The 17,620-nt window shown below is 44.8% G+C and overlaps 1 protein-coding gene across 1 annotated transcript in view; it reads right to left on the bottom strand.

Annotated features, from left to right (window-relative positions):
* The window catches only part of Cdc45 (cell division cycle 45), a 29,067-nt gene that overhangs the window by 10,928 nt on the left and 519 nt on the right, over window positions 1-17,620 (bottom strand). The window contains exons 3-13 of the mRNA XM_028770482.1: window positions 16,905-16,997; window positions 15,285-15,422; window positions 13,169-13,312; window positions 11,860-11,915; window positions 9,448-9,496; window positions 6,465-6,526; window positions 5,056-5,106; window positions 3,506-3,625; window positions 2,777-2,908; window positions 2,449-2,547; window positions 875-1,036 (exon numbers count right to left, since the gene is read on the bottom strand). Of these exons, the coding sequence (XP_028626315.1) occupies window positions 875-1,036; window positions 2,449-2,547; window positions 2,777-2,908; window positions 3,506-3,625; window positions 5,056-5,106; window positions 6,465-6,526; window positions 9,448-9,496; window positions 11,860-11,915; window positions 13,169-13,312; window positions 15,285-15,422; window positions 16,905-16,997 (1,106 nt within the window). The remainder of the gene's footprint in view (window positions 1-874; window positions 1,037-2,448; window positions 2,548-2,776; window positions 2,909-3,505; window positions 3,626-5,055; window positions 5,107-6,464; window positions 6,527-9,447; window positions 9,497-11,859; window positions 11,916-13,168; window positions 13,313-15,284; window positions 15,423-16,904; window positions 16,998-17,620) is intronic.

Raw genomic sequence — 17,620 nt, forward strand, 5'->3', positions numbered from 1 at the left:
GAGAGAGAAGTAGGATCCTGTATTTTTTGACCTTGTATTTAAAAAAACAACAGGAAAGGCAGTTCTACTGAGTTAGAAAAGTAATCTGAACTAGGCTTTTTGTAAAACCTACAGAATTAAATTCATAACATTTACATATAGTACTGTGGTCTGGTCCCCACCAAGTCATTATTAAAAACAGACAAATGGGCTGGAGAGATGGCTCAGTGGTTAAGAGCGCTGACCGTTCTTCCAAAGGTCCTGAGTTCAATTCCCAGCAACCACATGGTGGCTTACAACCATCTGTAATGGGATCTGATGCCCTCTTCTGGTGTGTCTGAAGACAGCTACAGAGTACTCATATATATAAAATAAATAAATCCTAAAAAAAAAAAAAAAAAAAAAAAAACCAAAAAACAGACAAACAGGAAGCTGGACATCATGGTACATGTCTTTAACCCCAGAACTTGGGAGGCTGAAACAGGTGAATGTCTGTGACTTTGGGGGCGACCTGGTCTATCTACATAGCTAGTTCAAGGCTAACCAGGACTTCAGTGAGACCCTCAAAGCATGTAAGTAAACAAGCAAACTAAACAAAAGGAAATCAACAAATTACAAAATGAGGTACAGATCACTTTTGCCATACAAGTATACCAGAAAGTCACAACTCCAAAACATCATCACTGGGAATGTCCTATTTCATGACTGAAAAACAAAAAAAAGACACTGGAGCTGGGCCACCATGGGCCAGCAGCTTAAGAACAGCTTGCTCAGTGGTAGGTATTCCAACCTTGTAGTTCCCGTAGGACAAGACACCCTCATGCATCTTTGTGATTGGTCTCTGTGCAGGGTAAGGCTGAGGCCACAGAATAGCTGCCCAGATCATACTCATCACCTGGAGAGGCTATCGAGAGCCTGGATGAAGTGGTCTGTCCCTGAGCCATCCTTCTCAGGACTCTCCATTAGAGACATGGTGGCAAAGACGACATCACTGGCCAGGAATTTATGCTTGAACCCAAACTGAATGCTGAAAGTCTGTACACGAATGTCCTTCATCCTGTCCAGGGAGGAAGGAATGAACTTGTCAGCCTTAACTTGTACACAAGCTTGTATGCCTAGACCAGACTAAGTTACTCATAGGTCCCCAAGAATGTTCACTGTGACCATCGCTTAGAGGATGAAATAGGCCAAAACACCCATACATGCAGGCCCTGCAGCCAACTGCCCTGACCTTGGCTGCTTGGCTGGTTCAGCAATGGACACTACATAGCCATGAGGCCTTGGGTATGAGCTAGGTTCTCATTTATGCCCTAATGTCAGCCTGCCAGGCAGGAGCAGGCACTGGGCTTCAGTGGTACCTGAAGACCTGGTAGGATAGAGTAAGCCTGCTCCTGGCCCTGGTGCCTTATTTCTGATTCCAATGTATCTGTCTACATCACCGTCCCAGGATTTAAAGGCCTTAAACATGCTAGACATGGTGGCATATATACTCAGTACTCCAGGTACTGAGGACTCCAGTACTCAGGAAGCAGAGGCAGGTGGACTTTCTGTGAGTTTAAGTTTGGCCAGCCTGGTCTACAAGGTCTATATAGTTAGTTCTACCACATCTAGGACTCTGTCTCAAAAAACAAAAACAAGACCCTAAACATTATAAGGCAAGTGCATTTTCATTTATCTTTTTATTATTTTCATGAACTTATTATGTGAATGCATGTGTCTATGTGTACATATGTCCAAAGAGGCCAGAACAGGGTTTAGGATACCCCACAGATGGAGTTATAAGTAATAAGTATGGGCCACTAGACATGGAGCTGGGGGTATGCCCTCTGGAAGGACAGTATGCACTTTTCTTTTTATATTAATTTATTCTTATTTTATGTGCATTGGTGCTTTGCCTGCATGTACATTAGTGCGAGAGTCAGATCCCCTGGAACTGGAGTCACAGACAGTTGTGAACTGCCATGTAGGTTCTAGGACTTGAACCCGGGTCCTGTAGAAGAGCAATCAGTGACTTATCTGCTGAGCCATCTTTCCAGCCCAAGAAAGTGCATGTTTTCCCTGGTTTTTCAAGATAGGGTTTCTCTGTGTCCTGGAACTCACTTTGTAACCCAGGCTGGCCTCTAACTCACAAAGATCCATTTGCCCTTGCTTCCTAAATGCTGGGATTAAAGGCATGTGCCATCACCACCCAGCAAGAAAGTGCATTTGCAATCCAAAGAGAACTCAAAGTTTCATTAAGTTAGGCTTGAGTCATTCCTAGTAGTCTGTACATCCCTGGGGCCAGCTTTTAATTCTGCATCAGTGCAGGTGGATGGTTAAAGCGGAAGTGTAGTCCATGCTGGGAGTGGTGGATGACACCTTTAATTCCCAGCAGAGGCCAGCCTGGGCTATAGACTGAGGTTCCAGGATGGCTAGGATTACACAGAAACCCTATCTCGAAAAAAGGAAAACAAAAACAAAAACATTTACCCAAATTTATTTGCAGACTCTTCAATCATTTCTCGCAGATTCTCCTTCAAGGAAACATCCATGGACTGAAACTTCTGTTTCACTTGCTTCAGAGGAAGCCTAGAGGGAGCAAGCTGTATGAATGAGACAAGACACTGACAGTAGGGAGGCCTGCCATGGGGTCCCTGCGCATGCCCACCAGGGGTGTCTTGACAGGTACACTCACCATATACTAGGACACGGAGGAGGGACTGTACTTTACACCCAAGTAAGTTACAATGGAGTAGGGGTGCTTTGCGCCAGCAGGGTGGAGACAGGGTAGGAGGCTACAGGCAAGGCAGTCACTTACCCCATGTCTGCAAGGAACTCTTGCAGTCGCTTCTGCCCATGCACGGACCAGAGCTTGAACCTGGCTGCAGTGTAGCTGGTATTGTACAGGCTTTCATGGAGGGACCAGTGTTGGTACAGTACCAGGCAGAGGCTGGGTCCAAGGTCAAGGAACACATGTGGTGCCCACTGTCTACTACCTACCTGGAGCTGACAGTGGCCTACAACCTTAGGTTGGTATGGACCCACCCAGAATTCTTAATGGACAGCCCTGTTTGTGGGACTCTCTTTTGTTGGGGCCTGCTTAGGGACAGTAGACCTCAGAGCTCTCTGACTCATGCAGGGAGCACCCGAAGTTAAGCCATTTTCTCCCTTTGATAGACCGAGAGGCATATAGCCCCTTGAGTCCAAGGTCCCATGTCAGGCCTCTCCTCTAGGATCAGACAGACTCTGCAGTCTTGCTGATGCCTTGCCACCATTCCACTGGACACTTGGTGCTTTTTGTTCCCATCAGTGCCCCCACTTCCCAACTCCTAGGACCCAGAGATTGCAGTTCACTTTGCTTCAGCTCTCAGCAGCCTCCCGCATGACTCAGATATCGTCTGTGGCCAGCAAATGGATCAGAATCACACTGTTCATAGGAGGACATGGGTGGCTCTATCACCACAGTGATGGAGGAGAACGCACCTGCTGAACAACACGCTAACAACGAGTGCTGCTTAAACCCCAAGGTACTGAGCTGCCAAGATACTCATACTCAAAGGAGATCCGGGTGCAGTCTACAGAGAGCATGTTCTCCTCTGCCTCGTTTCGGTGGTTATGTCGGGACACATGGCGCTGCAGGATGCCAACATCAGTCACATACTTCATTCTGGAAGAAAGCATGGTAGGCTGAACCAGCTCCCTCCCCAGTTGTCCCTGAAGGAGGGCTGAGGAAGCATGTTTAGGTACAAACCAGCCAGCTAGGGAGTGTCAACACACAGAGCTGGGCAGGGTGGTCTCTGGCCAGACTATGCCTCATCTTGGTGGGTATTGAGATACCTTTGGAGAGCAGCACTGAGGATGCCAGCCAGGTGTCTAGCCCACACAGTCAATTAGGCCCTGTAACAATAATCTACAAAGTCCAGACTAGCACACATATGGCCAGCTAGTGCAGATGCGGTAGGCAGGCCCAGCTCCAGGTCCCAATGGGCCACCAACTGAGATAGTGACAAGAGGGTCTCACCAGAGGCCAAGAGCAGAATATGCTTCCCATTCTACATATATTGTCATTTCTAGATTGTATGTCACCTACATGCCTGCCCTATGCCATCTTTTTTTAAACAATAAATTTATTGTTTTTAGGGTGCCTGTGGAGGTCAGAAGGTGCCAGAATCCCTGTAGCTGGAGTTATATGAGGTTGTAAGCCTCTCAACACGGGTACTGAGCTGAGAACGGAACTGAGTCTTCCGTAAGAGCACAGGCGCTCTTGCTCCTGAACCACCTCACTCACACCCCGTCCATCCTTAACAGAGAAGGGACTGAGCCGCAGCAAGGCTGGAGGCGGGCTCAATGTGATGACCCAGGTAACAGAACTGAGTTTTAAACTTCTGACCACTCAGAAGGCCTAATACATTGTGGGGGCTTCTGCAGACTGCACAAGGACTAAGGTTAAAACCGGAAGGCAGTGAGTAGGGACCCTCACGTGGGCCTCCTAAAGAGGGACTGAGCCCCAGGCCTGGTCTCTTCATTCTCTTACGAGTCCTACTTGGTAACCAAAGGAGGCCGAACTGCATCCCCAGGGAGACAAAGAGAGACTCTGCTGCCCGTTCAAAGCTCTGCTCCTTCCCAGTTCCCAGTCCACAGACGGGAGCCTGTGTCACCACAGAGGGTCAGGCTCTGCTCCTTACTAACCTCCTGCAAGCCTCCTGCTTTTGTGATCAGATCCATCCTCCTGACAGGACCCCAGGCTTTCATCCTCTCCTTCCTTATTTCCCTACATGCATCCATGTCTCCTCCTAACCTCCAATGTGCATGAGCTAACATCTCAGTACCAGCCTCTAGGCCACAGAACGAAGTCAAAACAACCCCTTCCTGCTTTTGTTGGTTCCATCTAGTGGACTTCTCAGGCTGTAAGAAGGCCAGGCTAGACCATAAGCAAAGGCACAGCCTGGTACTAAGGCCAAGGACTCAGGCAAGAAGAGCCACCCCCTCCTCCTTTTCTATAAGACTTCTCATTGATAATGCTTCCCATGTCCTTGTGTGCAGAGAAAGGGACTGCCACATACACAGAGCTGCCCTCAAATGGAGGCCATCACTTACTGAGTGATCTTGTCATGCACCCACTGGTCTGTCAGTCCAACAATGGCCCACCTGGAAGGAAAGCAGATGATGACAGGGTCAAGCTACAATCTGCCTGGACTTGGTAGGTATGTGTCATGGAGCCAAGTGACTTGATAAGACAGTCCAGGAGTGTCCTGTTAGCATGGACCCAAAACTCACTGTGCCCTGCCACTGATTTGTGAATAATTATCTTGGGCGTCTACTGTGATTTTGAAATGTTGACATTTTGAAATTGTGCCTTCTATCTTTAAAAAAAAAAGTGTGTGTGTGTGTGTATGTGGTGGGGGGATCTTAGGGAAGGTATTTCTTGAGATCCTGGAAGAAACATAAGGTCATAAAGTCAGTCTTCCTTCCAGTTCTAGGGCAAAGCTTAGGTAGACATAAACTAGGGTCAGAGAGATGACACCAATGTAAACAAGTGACTTAAAGGACTCATCACAAGTTAGACAAGAAGGCATAAGGGAATCTATCCAGTAAAAGAAGTATCCTATCAAAGGTATACTGCACACACCCAGGACCATATCTCTGCAATTCCTGTTAAGACTGGTCACTACTGGGATCCAATAGGAAACCAATTTAGCTTGAATACCAAAGCAACTAAGTATTCAGCACTAACCAACCTGGCTGGGGGCAGCTGCTTGGCAAGTGGCCACGTAATAGCAGGTAGTATAGGAATAAAAGCTGAGAGTGGGTAGGGGCCCAAAGATCGGCATCTTTACACCTGGAGAGTGGCAGGGCACCCTTGGGTTTAGAGGTGGCCCTGCAGAGTCCTAACCTGTCCTGATTCTCTGCAGACCAATGTAACTATCACTGAGGTGATCAGACCTGAAGGACCTTGGTATATTGCTTGCAGAGAAAAAAAGGGCCACAAACAAGGGGTCAAGGAGGCAGAGCCAGGGCAGAATTACATGCTTCTCTGTTATAAAGACCAGATCTTGTTTCAAAATCAATTAAGTTGACAGTGACTGGGAGGCACACTGGTCTGTGTGCTCAAGGCCCTGGTTACAGTCTGACAGAGATATTGTAGAAAGGGACAATTCTAAGTTGGATTGTACCAGTGCCGGAGCTGCAAGAATCCCTACCAAGGACAAGCTCACTCAAACTGCACATATTGTACTTGCTGGGCATAAGGCTAAGTAAGCATCAGGGGTACAGAGACAGGAGCTGACCTGGAGCCCCACTGTCCTCAATGAGGTTGTATGACCCAACCTCACACTGAACCCTTGCAAGACTAGGCTTATAAGTCATCCCAGAGAGGGGCTGCACCTAACATGACTCATAGAAGCCCTGGACTGGCCATGTAACATTGACCTTAGCTGGTGGCAGGACTCCCAACATGGTTTAGCAGTATTTCCAGGTGTGTGTGTGTGTGCACACGCACTACATACCACAGCATATCATTCAGGTCCTTGGACATCATCCAAGCCAGGTCAAACATCACCATGGCTGACTGCAAGAAAAACAGAAAAACCTGAAGCCAAAAGCAACTGAGTTCATAGAAGGGGGCATACAGTGAGGACAGTTCCAAGGAGCCCAGCGAAGCCCTGTGGTCAGGGTATTCAGGCTACTTTCTCGCATGTGAGGGAAAGATGATAGAGTAATTCTACTGGATCAGTCTCTGCTCTCTAAGGTCATTTGTATCTTTGTGTTTAATCATGTAGCAAACTAAGAATGGGAACAAAGTGCCACCCAGTGGGAAGCCCAGGCATAGCACTGTGCCGGGACCTCTGTAATTCTCAGAGGTGATTTCAAGGCTATAATGAAAACAGGTCAGGAGGCTCTGTTGTCCAACTGTCCATCCTGCATTCACATTCTTCCTGCATGGAGGCAGCCTCAGACACATCCCTAGGGAGTCAGATGAGGGAAGGCTCTGGTTCTGGTCACCTGGATAGAGTGGGAGGGGCTTCTGGACTCCCTGTGAAGGTCTTTCCAACAGGGCTATTCAAGGATAGAAGAGGTAAGCAACCTGAATGGAAGGTCTGAGTTTGGTGAGATACTGGGAAGATAGTGGATGTCTGACCAGCAAACTTAGCATGAGATGCTGGTTTCCTCCAGGGAGAAAATTTTCAAGGGATCTGGAGAAAGTCAGGTATCACATCTGAGAGAGCATTAGTTCCCTCCCTACCCACTGCAAGGGCTCAGCAGAGAGCCAAAGGATGGCACACCTTGAATTATAAATGAGACATAGGAAGTACAATACCAAGAGTCCAAGATCTAAGAACCAAAGCTGAAGACTAAGTACAGTGTTTTTACTGAAACAAATTTGATTTGTACTGAGCATCACTTTTACACTATCATGAAGTACAGACAAAAATCCTACATCAAATTAACATGTTAAGACCCATATGTCTTCTACAGCTACTGAAGGCCCTCCATTTTGGTCCATGCCAACAGAGCCTAACAACAGGCTTTTTATACTAAATCCTATTTTAAAAGTCAGACGTGCTACTGTACACAAAGATTAATACATATTTATTTGTTCATTTAGTGTCTCATTATGTGTCTCTGGATGGCCTTGAACTTGCTACATAGACCAGTCAGGCCTTGAACTCAGAGATCTTCTGCCTCCCAAGTGCTGGGATTAAAGGGTGTGCCACCGTGCTGGCTCATTTTATGTCAGCTTCGTACAAGCTGAAGTCATCTGAGAGGAGGAAAGCTCAATTGAGAAAGTGCCTCCATAAGATTAGGTTGTAAGTAAGCCTGTAGGGCATCTTCTTAATTAGTGATTGATGGGGGAAGGCCCCACCCATTGTGGGTAGTACCATCTCTTGTCTGGTAGTCTGGGGATTTATAAGAAATCAGGCTGAGCAAACCAGGAGGAGCAAGCCAGTAAGCAGCAGCCCTCCAGGTCCTCTGCACCAGCACCAGCCCCAGCCTGCAGGTTTCTGCCCTGTTTTGAGCTTTCACTCTGACTTCATTCAGTGATAGATCATGACCTGGAAGCGGAAGCTGAAAATAATCCCTGTCTTCCCCAAGATGCTTTGGTCATGGTGTTTCATCACAGCATTTGTATCCCCAACCCAAATAGCCACCACACCAGCTTAATCAGTACTTTTAAAGATGTGTTTTATTTTATGTGTGAGCGCTTTGCCCAAATGTGTCTGTGTATCATGTATGTGTCTGGTACCCACAGAGGTCAGAGGAAGGGGCAGATACACTGGACCTGAATCCAGGGATGGCTATGAGCTGGGATGATGGTGCTGGGAACCAAATCTGGCTTCTCTGTAAGATTACTTGCTGTTCTTAACTGCCAAACCATCTTCACAGCTCCATGAAAAAAAAAAGAGTAGCTACTACACAACCTGAGGGGCTATCCTAACAAGTGCCTCTGAAAGGAGTACAGGTGCCCTCAACCTATGACAGGCATACTTAACACTGCAGAAACAAGACAAAACAAGCAGCATTCAATACATCTAACTTGCCCAACATTCTAGCTTAGCTTCACAGTACGCTGTGGAGCATTATGTTTGGTTTCTCTGAATCTCCTTTTGACCACTATGGTTATGAAGCATAAGGAGGAGCCCAGAGAAGCGCTCTCTCTCTGTCTCTCTCTCTCTGTCTCTCTGAGGCAGGATTTCTCTGTTTAGCCCTGGCTGTCAGGTAACTCATTCTATAGAACAGGCTGGCCTCAAATTCAAAGAAATCCTCCACTTCTGTCTTCCAGGTCCTGGGACTAAAGGTGTGTGCCACCATGCCTGGCTTTACTTTATGAAATAAAGGTTAGCTTGATTCTAGAATTAAAAATAATTAGCAAGTGTTATAGGGTAGGTCAGTGGTAAGCACTTTCCTAGTATATCTGAGTCCTAGGTTTGATCCCCAGTGGTACAAAAACTGAAAGGCAAAAGGCAAGAAGTTGTTGTTTTTGTTGTTTTAACAAGGAGGGAAGGATTTATTTTAGATTTAGATTACAATTTCAGTCACCAAAAGGCATGGCAAAAAAACAGCTCATGTTAAGAAGGCCAGGAAGCAGAAAGAGTCCCATTATCATCTTAAATTTATCTTGGCAGGTACAACGGTGTGTAAACATACTCCCAGCTGCTTAGGAGGAGGCAGGAGGATCACTTGAAGCCAGGAGCTCAGGGCTAGGCAGGGCTGTATAAAGACTCAGAAAACTGATTTCTACTGAACAGGTATCACTGTTATGTCACCATAGAGTAAGAGAAGAAAACCATGAGGCACAGCAGAGCACACTGGGAAGCATCTGCTCTACTCAGTCTCCAGAGGAGTGGGGTGGACAATGCAGAGAGGCTGTACCACCTACCCAAAGGCAACTCTCATGAGCACCAGGTTTTCCTGGATGTCAAACTTTGCTTTGCTCTCTGATGCCTGGAGTCAAAATTTTACAGTGTGTCAGATCTGCCTCATACTTACCGATGTTCCATAATATTCATATTGCTCATAGTCGAAGAGGATGTCTTTCCTGTAACAACACAAAATGGTATCTTTGACTGACAGCAGCTGGACAGGAAGACAAGCTTTTTGAAAAAGGCTAAAACTTTAGTTTCAAAAAGAAAAAAGCAAATGAAGTCATGGTACCAACTGTTGATTCACTTTGACTCTTCAGCAGAATATACACATACATCTTAGGCAGGCCTGGTCTCAGAATCTTATTTCTGAGAAATTATCTCAAAGGAATTACAAAGAACAAAAAAGATACACTATTGTATACACAATGTTATTAATTATGGACTTATTTGCAATGATAAGGTACTAGAAGTAACCTATAGTTTAAAGAAAAGAAAAAGGCTTGATAACATGGTATACACCTGTAATCCCAGCAGTCAGGAGACTAAGACAGAACGTTTGAATAGTTGGAGGCCAGACTGGGCTACATAGTAAGGCAATATCTATAAATGAATGAATGAATGAATGAATGAATGAATGAATGAGTGAGTGAATAAAAAGGCTGAGGAGATGGCTCAACTGATAAAAAATACTATGTAAGTATGACAAATTGAGTTTGGATCCCCAGTGTCCACATAAAAAGCTAGATGTTGTGTATACTGGGGTCAGGAGGGGGAGGCACAGACAGCTGACGCCCAGAGCTCATGGCTCAGCCAGTCTAGTCAAACCCAGCTCCAAACTCAAGTGAGAGACCTTGCCTCCAAAGAAGAAAATGGAGATCAAGAGAAACAGTCAAGGCTGCCCACAGGTACACACCCACACCACACCCAAACAAAGAAATTAAAACATCCTTTAAAAGAAACAGAAAGGGAGTAGAAATCTTTCTCTCTTTTTTTAATGTTTTGGATTGAGCCCAGAGGGTTGTACTTATATGCGGAAATATCACACTAGACCCCAGTAATATGTACAACCAATGTGTTAATAAAAAAAAAAAAAGACTGAAACAAAAGAAGCAAACAAATACTAAGCCATTTCTGGCTGTTTTTTTTTTTAATTTTTTAACACTTTAAAAACAGTTACTTTGTTTATATTATTTTTATGAGTATGACTGTGTACCTGTGAGTACCTAGGAGTTATGAATGCTAAGAATCAAACTCAGGTCCTCTGCAAGAGCAACAAGTACTCTTAACCACCAGCCACTTCTCCAGCCCCTTTTGATTTCTGAGTTAGGTAGGGTATGACTAGGTGGCCTTATCTGGCCTAGGATTTGGCAGAGAATTACCTTCCTCTGCCCTTCAAGGACTGCGATTAAAAGATTGTTCAGAAGTATAAAAAAAATCTGTGACCTGAGGATGGGCTCAGGTAGTAGATTGCTAGCTCAGGACCACATAAATCGGGTGTGGTAGCACACACCTATAATCCCCCACAATCCCAGAAGTAGACGAAGGAGGATCAAAAATTCAAGTCATCTTTGAGGCCAGCCTGGGCTACATGAGACCCTCTTCTCAAAAGCCAACAAAAACCAAAAATGAATTCAGATGTATAAAAAATGAATGATTATAGGCAGAACCAGTGGCATATACCTGTACTCTCAGCACTTGGGAAGAACAGAAGCATCGTGAGTGGAGGTGAGCCTGGGATACACAGTGAGGCCTTGTACTATTTGTAAGTAGAAAACTGCAAAATTAGATGTGTAGTTTGATAATGTAAAATACACACAAATACAGATAATTCCGAGAGAAATTCAGAATATTTCAGAGACTAAATCAGAAAAGAAACTTAAAACTCAGAACCACTTGGTTTCATTGATTTGTCCTTACACTTCTAGAAATGGCTTGAAATTGTCTTTTTATAGGAGGTGTAGTCTTCTTTCTCATGGTGAGCAAATCCTTCAGCTGGACCTCAAAGGATGACAGCTAAGGTTGCTAGTAAGCAACTCCTACTGTGCCCAGTCTCAAACACACAACTACCTGTGTATTTATTTCAAGCTAGAATAACTATTCTAACATTTTCATTTCAAAGCACCTCAATTTTTTTTTTACACATGCAATAATAGATATTATGGATAACTTAGTTTCTGTTAATATTTCTTTCCATGAACAGTTTTATACAATCACCTGGTATCTGTTATTTTATTTTTAAAAAGATTATAAATGAAAGTATCCACATTTGAAAAACAAATCTGGTAAAGGCCTCATTCCTAACAGAAGAGCCTGGATTTGGGAGACTATTGGGCCTATCCTGTAATTCTAGGAAGCCAAGGACAATACACTGGGGGATTCAAGGCTGTCTTCAAGGCACTAGCCACATATTCTCTCTAATATGGCTGACCCCAAGACTCCAAACTAAGGGAATGTTGTCATTCAGAAAGGGCTAGATGTATGAGGCTAACGGACAAAGTCTGTGCTTCGTACCACAGAGCCACTTGACCAGACTCACCTCCGGGCCTCCCACTCCCTGCGCTGCCTCCTCTTTCTGCTTCGCTCCACTATCTCCTGAAATAGTGACAGACAAAAGAAAAATGTGGTAGTTTAGTGAGAATGACCCCCATCTGCTCACATGTTTGAATACTTGGTTCCCAGTTGGTGGAACTGTTTGGGAAAGATCAGGAGGTGTGGCCTTGTAGGAGGAGGTGTATTATTAGGGGTGGGCTTTGTGGTTTCAGTTCCATATCTGCCTGATGTCGTGCTCCCTGACATGACAAGTGCTCTCTGCCATGGCAACCATGAGCTCTAAATAGAAAAGAATCTAAGGCAAAAAGTTAAGCCTGACAAAGCACTGGTTTGGAGGAAACCCCTAGGCACAGAACCTTGCGGGAGAATGTAGGCTTTGTCCATGCTCCAAGTACAGCCTGCACCTGGGAAGCTGAATAGCTGAGGCAGGGGAATATGGATTCACTTGGCCTCCAGAATATGGCAGATTCCATCCAAATACAGAAGAGCATAGGCCTTCCTGGTATGTGTGCCGCAGCACAGTCAGCATCTGGCCACTTTGCCTATCCAGTATTCAAAGTCTGTGTCTGCCATCGGGATAACAAGACCTGTGTTTCTTCGAGCGTGCTAGCAATGATTTTAACTTCTCAGGTACAAGGGCATGGTTGCTGCGGTGATTCTACAGTCTATGACCACAACACTTCTTTCAGGAAGATGGTGCTAAGATATCCTCAGTGCCTGCTAGATACATCTAAACTCTTACATACTACAGAAACTGAGTAAGACTGCAAATGGTGGGAGCAAAGGTGCAACAGTTAGAGATCTGTATATAGCCTGCTTTCCTTTCTTAGCTCACCCAGACTTGAAATCCAAGAAGCTGCCAATCTAGGTACACCAACAGAAGGAGAACAAAGACCCCAACAAAAGCTGCCCTATCAGCAGTCTGGCCAGAGCTACATAGTGAGACCCTGTGTCAGTCAAAACTAATAAACAAACAAGCCAAAACCAAAAATCCCCATAAAAAACTAAAGGAAGCTCACACAAAATAGACGCAAACTTTTGAGCACTAAAGCAAATAAAAAAGCAGCAGCAACAAATAAGAACAAAACACAGCTACACTAGAGGAACAGCCACCACCTACTAATATCCTTTAGCTATCAGACCTCTTCTATTCATCAATTTCAGATCACACACACGCGCACACACACACACACACACACAATGCCCATTCTGTGGCAGGCCCAGAATGCCACAGCTGGCTCGCACACACCTGCCTTAACTGCTTCCTCCAGAATGCCCACCTGATTCACACTCACCTCTTCTAACCGTGTGCGCTTCTCTGAAGGCTCTGACCCATCACCGTCACTGTCTGAAAGATCTTCATCCTCTGCTTCATCTCTAAAGATGTCATCATAGGCAGGAACTTCAAGGTCATCCTCTTGTTTAATAAGCAATTTGATCTGTTATAAAACAAACAAACAAACAAACAAACAAACAAACTCAGCTGTTCTCTCCTTGCCAGAAAACAATTCATCATGTTGCTTCTGTAGAATTCAGCTACTCTCAAATTTTTTTAAGCGTTCACAAACATTTATTTACACAAAATTCAAGTTACATATGATACAGTCTTTTTACACAGTAGTTTAAACAGACTTGGTTTCTCTATTTTTTACTACCAAAAGGTAAAGAAAAAGTTTTAACCATCTACTTCATTTTTTTTTCTTTTGTACAAAGTGAGATCATGCACTCTTCTCTTAACTTGGAATCTTTTGCTAAGTGCAGATACTCAATTCTCTCCCGTTTTAAGGCAAATACAGTGGGACTGGCTAGGCAGTTCTCAGCCCAGGAAACAGTCTGAGTCCGAGAGGCTAAGGTGGCAGCTGCCTTGAGGATCCCTGGTGGCCCACCCTCACCCCCTGGCCCTGCTGGCACATAGGTGCTGTACTCTCAAATTTTCTGCACACACACTAGGAGAGCTCTGGCTGCTCAGTACCATTTAGTAAATCACTAGAGCTGTCCCACATGGCACTGTTAAATTATGAAACTAAGTTTTGAAAAGCACTTACCATCTACTTTAGGCCTGGGCAACATTTCTTTCTTTTTAAATTTGTTAATTTTTATTTTATGGGCATTGTTGTTTTGCCTGTGTGAGGGTGTCAGATCCCATAGAACTGGAGTTACAGACATTTGGAAGCTGCCATGAGGGTACTAGGAATTGAACCCAGGTCCATTGAGCCATCTCTCTGGGCCCCCAACATGTCTTTCTTATGCTATACATTGAAAATAAAGTCTCACCAGCTGGTTTTTGATAGAGAATATGAGTATGTTGTTACGACTGGATATTTTATATGGTTTATCCCCCACAAGGTCCACCACACCTGAAGCTTGCTGCCTGTGTAGGGTATTGAAGGGGTAGAGCCATTAAGAAGTGGGGTCTGGCAAGTATTAGGTCAGTCAGGGCTCTCCCCTTACTGATGGAATAACAGCATCTCTCAGAAGTGTGTCAGGCCTCTTAGGGGCTTAGTTTCCATGTGCAGCATGGTTATAAAACTTCATCGGCTTGTTCTGATGTTCTTGTCTCACCATAGAAATTTCCTCACTATCCTATACACTCCCTTTATTGGGAAACCACTCATCACAGGGGTCTCAAAAGCAGAGCAGATATTTGCACCACGCTGTTGAATATCCAGGACAGTAAGCTAAATATAACTTTCATCTATAAGGTACTCAGTCTCAGATATTTTCTTATAGAGACAAAAAATGGATCAAGACAGATGTGAACCCCTAAGCCAATATAATTTCTGTCTCTAATGGCAATTCCCGACTGACTGCTTTTGAAGAGGCTCCTTCTCTGAGGATCTCAGAGTCTGAAGCCTTGTGGAAAGAGACCAGATCACAGAATGCTTAGACAGCTGCTCTGTGCTACAGTTTGTATTTAATGCTTTCAGGTTCAGAATAAGTAGAGTAGGCCGGGTGGTGGTGGCGCACGCCTTTAATCCCAGCGCTTGGGAGGCAGAGGCAGGCGGATTTCTGAGTGCGAGGCCAGCCTGGTCTACAGAGTGAGTTCCATGACAGCCTGGGCTACACAGAGAAACCCTGTCTCGAAAAACCAAAAAAATAAAAAAATAAAAAAGAAAGAAAGAAGGAAAGAAAGAAAGAATAAGTAGATTAGAGTCATCTTAGGCTGAAACGTTCTTATCTTCCACCTTCCAAATGATGCACATTCCACAAATGCACAAGCATGTGTACAAGCCCATGAGCTGCACAAGCATGTGCACAAGCCCATGAGCTGGATAAAATAAGCTTCTTGTACTGAAGATGCCCCCTGGCTGGAGAAGTGGGAAGGATACTTTGCAAACATCAGTGCAGTGCTGTCACAACATAAAAAGGTACAGACTGACTAAAGGGAGACCACATATAAGAGCTGGGTACCTGAGTGTCATTGTACACATTCACAACGTTCACTGGCCTGTGGGTATCACACACAAAAAAGATACTGTCTTCATCAGGCTGAAGGATATCCAACAGGTCCACATTGGCTCCACAGTTTATGAGGATGAAATAGGAGAACTGAAAGAGAGGAGGTGGCATTGTCAAGGAGGCCTCTCCTCCCCCTGCACTGCCACCCCATGTTCCTCTGTTGAGCACATTATGTCAAGGCCCAGGAGGAGTGCTAAGTGGCTTGGTTATTGCCTTTCCATGATGACACTGTAAAACGGGCTCTGGGGCTCCTCTTGCTTCCTGAGGAGCATGCTGAGGCTCCGCAAGGTCAAGACTTGTGCACAAATAGCTAATGAAGCATAGGAACAAGACTTCGAACACATACCAAAGTCTTACCGAACACTGCTCGACTACTGTACTCTGAAGCTCATCACAGTAATAGCACTGTGTGGGGTAGGTTTGCAGCAAGTCCTGGGCAGCCTCACTTGTGGCCTCCTAAATATTAAGTCCCTTATCAAGCAATCACTATAGCAAAAACTTTTCCTTTAGTAACACCAAATTGCCTGACTATGGGGTCACACCTGTAATACAACACTCTGAAGGCCAAGGAAGGAAGATTGTCCATGAGTTCAGGGTCAGCCTGGGCTAGCAAATAAGATCTTGTCTCACAATACTGGAGGAAAAGACTGTTATAAGTAAATAAGTATATAAATAAATCTCTTCCAAGTCATTCTAAGACACTCTGACATGCCCTACCCACTCCCTAGAGGGCCTTCAATAACCCATTTCTCATCTGGTCCCAGGTAGAGGTAAGGAGTCTTGGTTCTACCATTTAATTCCAAAGTAAAAAAATGTGTTTGATAACTGGGTGCATTTTCTAGAGATAATATCAGATAATACAGTGGTGTATCTTAATAAAATAAGTGAGGTTAGGACTGAATCCCCAAGCAAAGAGTAAGCACGTGCTGGATCTAGCCTGCAACGCCCTACTCCCCTTGCGCACATATGTAGCATATGCACAGCTTGGTCTTCATGTGGATTCCCCCAACAACTGGAGTGGGGACTGTACCTAAATTTGTTGCCCTTATGTGGATTCCATTCCCCTAATTGGGCTCCCTTGTCTGGCCTCAGTGGGAGAGGATGTGCCCAGTCCTACAGTGACTTGATGTGCTAAGGGGAGGTGATACCTGGGGGGGGGGGGGGGGGGGGGGAGCTCCCCTTCTCAGAGAAGAGGGGGGAGTAAGTGGGAGGAACTTTGGGGGTTCTGGGAGGAGGGGGGCTGATATGGAATATAAAATAAGTAAACAAACAAACAAACAAACAAACAAGCGAGGTCAGAGTAGGTGCTGCCCACAACTGTACTATTTTTATTTTTGAGGCAGGATCTTGTTATGTAGCTCAGGCTGGCTTCAGACTTGCTATATGTAGCTCAGACTTGCCTCAAATTGGTGATTCCTTGGCAATGTTGGTTCTGCCACCATAACTTCAAGCATAGTGAAATTGATACTTCAAAACACACTTATCCTACTTCAGAACTAGACAAATGCTAAGTATTTAAAAACTGCAACTAAGTAGAGTGGCCTAATTATTCTAAAATGTATTAGTTCATACTTGCTCTTTATGTTCAAGAAATGCAGTTTCAAGTTCCTGCCACCCAGAAACTGGAACCAGTGTATACTGTACGTGGTCACACTGAAACAGGGCCTGGAGAGAGAGAGCACACGGTCAGAAACCCCTCATTTAAGCTAACTTACCTGGAATCGCCAGCAGCAAACAAACTAGCTGAGCTGAGAGACAAAGACCTATGTGATATGCTGTTTGGTAAAAGATCAGTAGGAGCCAGGTGGTGGTGGCGCACACCTTTAATCCCAGCACTTGGGAGGCAGAGACAGGCGGATTTCTGAGTTCGAGGCCAGCCTGGTCTACAGAGTGAGTTCCAGGACAGCCAGGGCTACACAGAGAAACCCTGTCTCAAACAAACAAACAAACAACAACAAATCAGTAGGAAAAGCTAGGTGGCAAGTCTGCGAGCGAGTGTTCAATCTGAATCTGTACAATTTGCCAAAGAAAAATATTAAGGGAAAAAACCCCTAATTTTAATTACTGGGGTTCTGAAAAATTCCTGACCCCAAGGCATTGTAAAAACCACACTATGGTCAAAGTCCAAACTAATAATCTTCTCGAATAGACTAGTGGCTCCTGTATTTCCAGCACTTGCTTGACACAACTCCCAGCTGTCACATCCCCTCTCTCAAATTCCATCTTTGAGAGGTCATTTACAAGTTCAAAGATTTTGGAAGTGAAACCATTTTCACTTGGGTTATTGT

The sequence above is a fragment of the Grammomys surdaster genome, unplaced genomic scaffold (genome assembly GCF_004785775.1).
Source record: "Grammomys surdaster isolate TR1022 unplaced genomic scaffold, NIH_TR_1.0 202, whole genome shotgun sequence".
Classification (NCBI taxonomy): domain Eukaryota; kingdom Metazoa; phylum Chordata; class Mammalia; order Rodentia; family Muridae; genus Grammomys; species Grammomys surdaster.